This window comes from Protopterus annectens, chromosome 6.part1 (genome assembly GCF_019279795.1).
Source record: "Protopterus annectens isolate FY-2018-M chromosome 6.part1, PAN1.0, whole genome shotgun sequence".
Classification (NCBI taxonomy): Eukaryota; Metazoa; Chordata; order Ceratodontiformes; family Protopteridae; genus Protopterus; species Protopterus annectens.
In genome coordinates this window covers 176,089,471-176,096,783 of record NC_056738.1, presented here as the reverse complement: position 1 = coordinate 176,096,783, position 7,313 = coordinate 176,089,471, and the positions used below count along the sequence as shown (strand labels likewise).

The following is a 7,313-nucleotide window of genomic DNA, read 5'->3' as shown; positions in this document are numbered from 1 at the left end:
AACATCGAAACTTTTAATGCAAACAAGATACTTGCATTTAACATACAAACTTCAAAATATACCCAGTAGAGGATACCATACCCATTGAATCGAATGTCAAGTTGCAGGAAACTACGACGATCAGTGTCAACCTCTCTCCCACAATACAATTGAATCTCGCGATAGTGTCTTAAATCTATATGTCCGGATATTTTAAACATGCGAGTTGACTTAGTGTGGTTGGGCAGTAATCTCTCACACTGCCTTCCTCATTGGAAATAGTTTCCCTCTAAAACGTTTACATTAACGTTTAGACAATATTAGTACACCTACAATTAACAGTTCGATAACCAGACACCACTTTTCACTCTATCCCACGAGACAGCTCTACGGGCCAGACTACCTTTGCTGACAAAATCTTTGGGGCGTTATTTCTGTTAGCCCCGCCTTATTCGTACAATTGGTTTATTTCCTCACACAGCTCTCACGAATTGGTGGCTGCAGGTGCCCGTGTTTATAGTGTTGGTTGTTATGAGGAGTGATCATCCACGTGAGTGCATGTAATGGTAGTATGTGAAAAGTAAAAGTGGGTGGTTGTGTTTATATTGCTCTTAATTAAATAATGTATTAGATGGTTTTAAATTAGGGTCAAAAGAAAGTAATTATGGAGGGTGAGGATGAAGGCTCCAATGTGGAATTCCACGAAGATGAAGAAATAATTGAAGTGATCGAACTGAACGACGGTGACCCAAGCCCTGGTGAGTCGCTTATCTGTTTTGCTCATAAAGTCTGTATACTGCTAGGCAGTGTCCTTCACTAGTGTACCACGTAGACGTAGATTAGATGTTTATATATTCTGTTTGTAGAGTTGTCTGAAAGCAGCTTCCCTTCACTAGGGTACCAAACAGGCGTGGCTTCTTCTTAAACGAACTCGAGTTGTTTTCCTTTTGAGGATAATAGTGTATATTCAATAATAGTTACTCTCGTCTGTCTTCCAGACATGCATGGTGAAACACCGTTGCATATTTCAGATAGATGGACTGATTAGTTATCAGATGCTCAATTCTGGCATAACATTTGCTCTGTGAAGAAGCAGGTAACTGCAAGATAATGGCAGTGATGTAGGTCTTCCAGTTCATAGGTGTATACTAAACTAACGACCACGAACTAGGGGCTGTTATAAGCCTGTCCCTGCAACACAAATGTGACCAACAAATTTTATTTATATAGGTGGCGATTTACTCACTGCCTGTGTCCATCAGAGACATAGGAACTAGACCAAGGGTGAATTTCCGATTACCCATCCATTGGTTTAAATTGAGCTTAAAAAGGGATCGGGAGGAACTCTGCTTCACATGGATGGGGAAATGTTTCCAGATAATGGGAATTTCCCAGTCTCTCTCTCCAACATGTCCTGTTTATGTCCCACGCAAAATTTAGATATTTTAATCTAGTAGTTCTGAAGCTGTTTATTTTGCAGATGTGCAAAAGGTTCATTATAACAGGGTTCAGGGATGCTCTGTATGGTAGGCAGAGATCTCCTCTCAGAAGTCTGTATGATACAGAATAAAGAGACAGGACCTTGAGGCTATTGGCATAGGACATAGTGTTTACACTCTGTATCATTTTTGTAAGGGACCTTTTGTGGATGTTCCAGTTGCTGCTTATGTATGGTCAGTTACATATTGAAGAGGGCATTATACTGTTTGATGGGAATGATGAGGGCTGAGTGCAGTGGTTTGCTGACCCCTTTGGAGCTAGATGCCATGCCGTTGAGCAGTATAAAAAGGATTTTCGTACTACTTTGGACACATGCTGGACGAAGGCCACATTATTATCTGCACAGAGTTCCAGATCCCTGTCTAGTGAATCAATTTTTAAGGATGTTTTATTGACTACATAGTTACCCAGGATGATAGACTTCCCAAAAGGTAAAAGTACTTTAATGCATTTCTTGGTATTGAGTTTTAAGCCATGGTTGTACAGACTTTCTGAGAGCAATTCAGCATAGGCTGCTGTGTTCTTAGGATTTGAAGGGATGTTGAATTCTGACAATTCATCACTTAAAGATTTGCCTTGGAATAATTTCTGTTATTGGTTTTAATGGAATTACACTGTTGATTTTGATGTTAAAAGGAGACAGCTTTATGGTTGGACCTTACCAGGGATGATGAGACATTGGGGGGGGGGGGGTGCAGCATTTTCCCATATTTGCAAATATGAGATCTGGTATGTTGGAGCCTCTAGTGGGCATATTCATCATCTAGTCAAGGGTGTTTGTATTTACGAAGTCCAGGAATTCTTTGTCAGATTTGAAGCTGTCAAGGGTGTTTTGTATTTACGAAGTCCAGGAATTCTCTGTCAGATTTGAAGCTGTGTAGGATTCCCACTGTATAAATGGGTAATTAAAGTCTCCCATGTGTAGAGTGTTAGGCTGGATGGAGTCTCCAGTAGTTCCAAGTATGCATTGTGAGCTTCCTGGAACATGGAGGATGACCTATAGCTGGCTAGGTTATGGTATGGGATTTTGTCTATGGTGATTTGCACATGGAGGAACTCCAGTGCTTCATCCTGTTTGACCATCCTAGAGGTATGCTTGTTATTGGTGTATATTGAGACACCTCCTCCTTTAGCCCTTGTCTGTTCAGCTACTGGTCTAAAAGTGTGGAAGGCACTGAATCCTTGCACTGCTGGGGTACTCTCTGCTGCTGTAAACTATGTTTTAGTAACTGCAGAGATATGTATATTCTTGAGTGTGAGGAGGGCTTGGAGGGAGTGCAGTTTTTTTATTTAAGCTAGTGGTTGCTGTGTCTTTCGGCTTCTCCCGGTTAGGGGTCGCCACAGCGGAACTCCGGTCCGCTAATGATTGGCAGTAGATTTGGCCCTGACGCACAACCTTCAATGGAGGTACGCCCATTCACGCATGTCATCACACAGAGGACGCTCTAGCTGAGAATCGAACAGGACAACGTCTTACTGTGAGGTAACTTTAAGCTCCTGGTATTGAGCAGTAACACCTTTTGAGGTTCAGTTGATTTTATGTTGGTAGGTTCACCAGTTTAGCATTGCCTAAAAAAGCCACTATGGGGGTGGATAAAGTTTTAGCCAGTATTCAAAAGCCTAGAAGGGAGAGTTGCAGACCATCCTTGTCAAAGCAACATGGTCCTTGTCCTCCCTGACAAATATTGGATCCCCTTAGAATATCAGAAAGACAGCCAGTTACTGAAATCGGTCATTTTGTTTTGCTCATATTGTGGCATCATCCTTGGTGATGGTAATGTGCTGCTTAATGCTAGGCTCATACCAGGCTGAGAGGCATAGTCTGAAAGCTCCATAACGTTTCTCTTCATATAGTCCAGGGAGGTCATCTCCGGTCATTTACACTTACATGGTTTATGATGGGGAGTCATACTGGTACCTGTGGCATAATGATTTGTGTGTGTGTGTTTTGGCAAATTCTGGCTCCAGATAAGCAACTAATATTTGTTTTCTCCTTGTTCAGCCTGGTCAGAGGGACATCACTATTTCTTACAATGGAGTCTCCTAAGGCAAGTGTCCTGGAAAGTGTATTTACTTGCCTTTGGAGCTTAGTGTTTGGGGCTCCACTGAGAGTGGTAGTACGTGTGGTATTAGGTGTAGTTTTTCTGAGTGCCTTTGGGTTTGCTGAGGCATAGCTTTGACGAAGGGTGAGCTAGGAGATCTTGGATTAGAAAGATTGGTTTTAAGTGCCTCAGCGTACGTTAGTACACCACACACACACACACACACACACACACACACACACACAGACTACTTGAGGTGGGTGTTGTAAGCATGGTTTTGACAACTGATGTGTACTTCTATGCGAGAGTTTAGCCTCCAGTGATGTTGTGCAAGTACATCTGTTGCATACTGTCTGCTTCTTCAAAGATTAACTGGTTGTCAGTAAATATGAGACAATTGCAACATTGTCTCAAGATGCCTATGTCCACAAGCTGGCTACAGAGAAGTTAGGGAATTGTATATTCATATTGTTCAGTCCCTTGATTTGTGAGCTACAAGGTGTGGTGTATTGGGGTTAGAAGGCCATTAAAGATGCTTTTATTGGAGAAGATTATACCAAACAATACTAAATTCTACTGACTTTAATGTTTACACAGTACTGAATTCAGCTAAATCTGTAGGTGTTGCCACTTGACTACCAATTAGCTGCTCTAGTTGGCGCACAAGGTATTGCCGCTATATTGCTGCTTTACGGGTACAGTTTTATGAAAAATATTTTCTAGGACTTTGCTGCTGTTCAAGGCACTGCTGACTCTTTCAAAGGCTCAAAATTTATAGCAGCACATACAAAAACAGCAAACTAACTATAATGAGCCCTGTGGCCAATAAAATGACTACACTGTGAGTCCATTTGTGTATTTCCCAACTCTGATAGACCAGGTAAGAACCTTCTGCCACAAGATGAATAACCTTGGTCCTCCTAACAGTTAAACAACAAACCACTTAAATAACTAGCTGGAAATACCTTCTTGAAGGCAATTTTACAGCAGCAACATTAAAGAGTAAGTAAAAAAAAAAAAAAGTGAAACACACACACAAAAGTAGGAAATGGTAGCAATCACTCAAAATTAACTTAAGTGCAGTTTAGCAATCAAAGGTACTTAAGTTTGCCTGAATAGCACTGGATACAAGTAAAACACTGGAATGCAAGCTAGGACTCCCAAGTTTTGCTGAGCTCCTGTAAAATGAGCAAGAGAGAATGTTTAGTAAGAGGTTTACTCAAGAGCAATATAAGTTTGCTGGGTGGGCACTGAGTTTCATGGATCTTTGGAAAACTGGGTGGGAACAATACATAAATAGCTTATACGTCAGTCAGTAGCAGTGAAAGAGGAGACAAAGGGACTTTGGAACTCAGATTATCATAAGGGGTGAAGGCCAGAGACACAGCCTTATTATAAAACAGCAACAGCAATAAGGGTGCAGGCTAGTTAGAGAGGCATACATTCAAATAAAGGGAGTATTTGAAATCTTTCCGAAACTACAGTGAATACACTCGAACATCTACATTTATAGTAAGTGTACACAACTGTACTTTCTGTGGATAACACACCTGAATGTCACCTTTATGCCCTACTTTACGCAAGGAAGTGCATAGGTGTTGTTCAGCGTACCTTAAAGCAATGGTAGACTTTTGTAAGCTGGCCTGATGGAGGGCTTCATGGGAGGGAATCCCCATTAGTCAGGAATACTGCAGTGGTGAAGGAAAGACATCTACCGTTATAGTAAGATTTTATACAGCTGTACTTTCTCCCTTTTAGAAATGGCCAGGGGCAGTTGCCACAAGCTTCCATATGTACTGGAATTGACTTGCATAAGAACAAGGGTATTTGCACACTGACATCAGTTAACTTCAGTTGACTACCTGGTTGATAGGGTCTTAATTCTTTTTAGGCACCTGTTTACTGTGGACATGCAGCAGGATCTTATGGAGACAAGAAAACCTGCTACTAGAAAATCCTGTATCAGAAAAAAGGGAAGATGCTTTCTAGTTGGTGCCAACAACATAACCAGTCCCATTCAGGGCTAGTTGTTCTCTGGTTTTGCAGTATTTGTGTCCATTACGTTTCTATGACCTTTCTTATTCCTCTGTCAACGTTCATTTGTCGGCCATTTCAACATGTCTGCTCACGGATCCTCCTCTACATGTGCAGTCTCACGTCAAAAGGTTTTTGAAAGGGGTTTTGCACAAGAGGTACCCCATGTTAACTGGTGGCCCCTCTGAGATTTCAAATTTGTTTTTTTTTTACTCAAATGATTTTTATTTTGATGAAATAACACAATTTAATACATTCATAACATTCAATAACTGTTTACATTATTTACATTCAGCCTGACAAAAGGATTCAGATAAAAATATTTGTAGTTAAATAGTAAGTTAATATATAAACTATGGCAAGGATTCATGAAGCCTCCGTGTAAGAGTTAACTCTTACACGGAGGCTGCAGTTAAACGGAGTGATGTCAGCATGCTTTGCATATTCATGAGAGCATGCTGAATCGCACCTACGTCTAACACGGTCCGTGTAAGACAGGGGGTGTGTCCGTAGGCTGAGCCCTGCAAGCGGACACGCCCCCAGAAGTGTAAAAGTGCCCAAAGTAAACACCCACAACAGAGTCCACGGAAATGTGAATAAACACAACACAACACATGCCCCCACAGACTATGAACATAAAATATATAAATGAACATGTTGTATATTTTTTAAATTGTAAAGATGTTTAACCGTGAGTGCGCTGTTATGCTGGCGTGCCGTAAGCGCAGCTACAGTTAGCAGTCAGTGGGAAAGCATATAAGAACTAAATATGCAAAATAAGCCAGGAAGCAATAGCGTAGCGGTAGAGATGTTGGCTGAAGAGCAGGCATTCATGGTTCGAGCCCCCACAACACCAATTTTTTTTTTCAAAATAAGCAGGAAACAAGTCCCTGACAAATATGTACACATAAAACCACAATTTATGTAAAATGTAATGAAATAGCCCATTTATATTGAAGACATGTGAGGTAACAAAAGAATAAAAAATGCCAGATGTGCTCATAGCTGAGCTACAGTTTAACAGGGTGAGTGCATCTGCCTGTAGATGAGCAGTGGTTTAACATGCTAAATCTGTGTGCCCCTACCTGAGCTGAGCGTAATATGCGTGCTGATAGCCAAATGAGGCTTAAAGCAGCACACCGCGCAAACAAGCTAACCGACGGGCAACGTTGAGCAAGCCGTATCAAAACTGCCTTTACACAGACACACCCCTCAGCATGTCTAGACAGTCATGAAAAATAAAAAGCAGTGGCCAGGTTCGAACCCAGGATACTATACACCATAGTCAAGATACCAAACCACTAAGCCATGACAGCAGTACCTAGAAATGCAATAATAGCTAATATATAGGAATGAATACAAACTGGAGCATGACAATGCAGGTTTACTGAAGTTGATACAATTCCAAAATGGCCAATCACAGATATGCGGGAAAACGGACTATATAAGCCCCATAGGCAGGAATACACAGCATAAATGATTGTAGAACTGACCTGCAGGCAGAATGACAGGAGTAGGAGAGGGTAGTTGCTTTCGAGCACAGAGGTGGGGTGTTGAGGAGTCCAGGTACATGGTCTGGCTCCTAGTCCATAATCATGAGGCCCAACTAATGCAGGGCCAGGTCCTCTGGGGAGCATACAGGGCCGAGGCGTGGGACCGGTTGGCTCATGATCTCACCAGTGCCACAGGGATTCCAAGGACTGGTGAGCAGGTCCGTCACCACCATGCGGACCTGAAGAGATGCAGGGACAGGTCCTC

General features: G+C 41.8%; 1 protein-coding gene across 1 annotated transcript in view; it reads left to right on the top strand.

The window, feature by feature from the left end:
• Positions 1-297: 297 nt before the first annotated feature.
• The window catches only part of LOC122805450 (angio associated migratory cell protein), a 925,733-nt gene continuing 918,717 nt past the window's right edge, over positions 298-7,313 (top strand). The window contains exon 1 of the mRNA XM_044075608.1: positions 298-737. Coding sequence (XP_043931543.1) covers positions 644-737 — 94 coding nt within the window. The 5' untranslated portion in view covers positions 298-643. The remainder of the gene's footprint in view (positions 738-7,313) is intronic.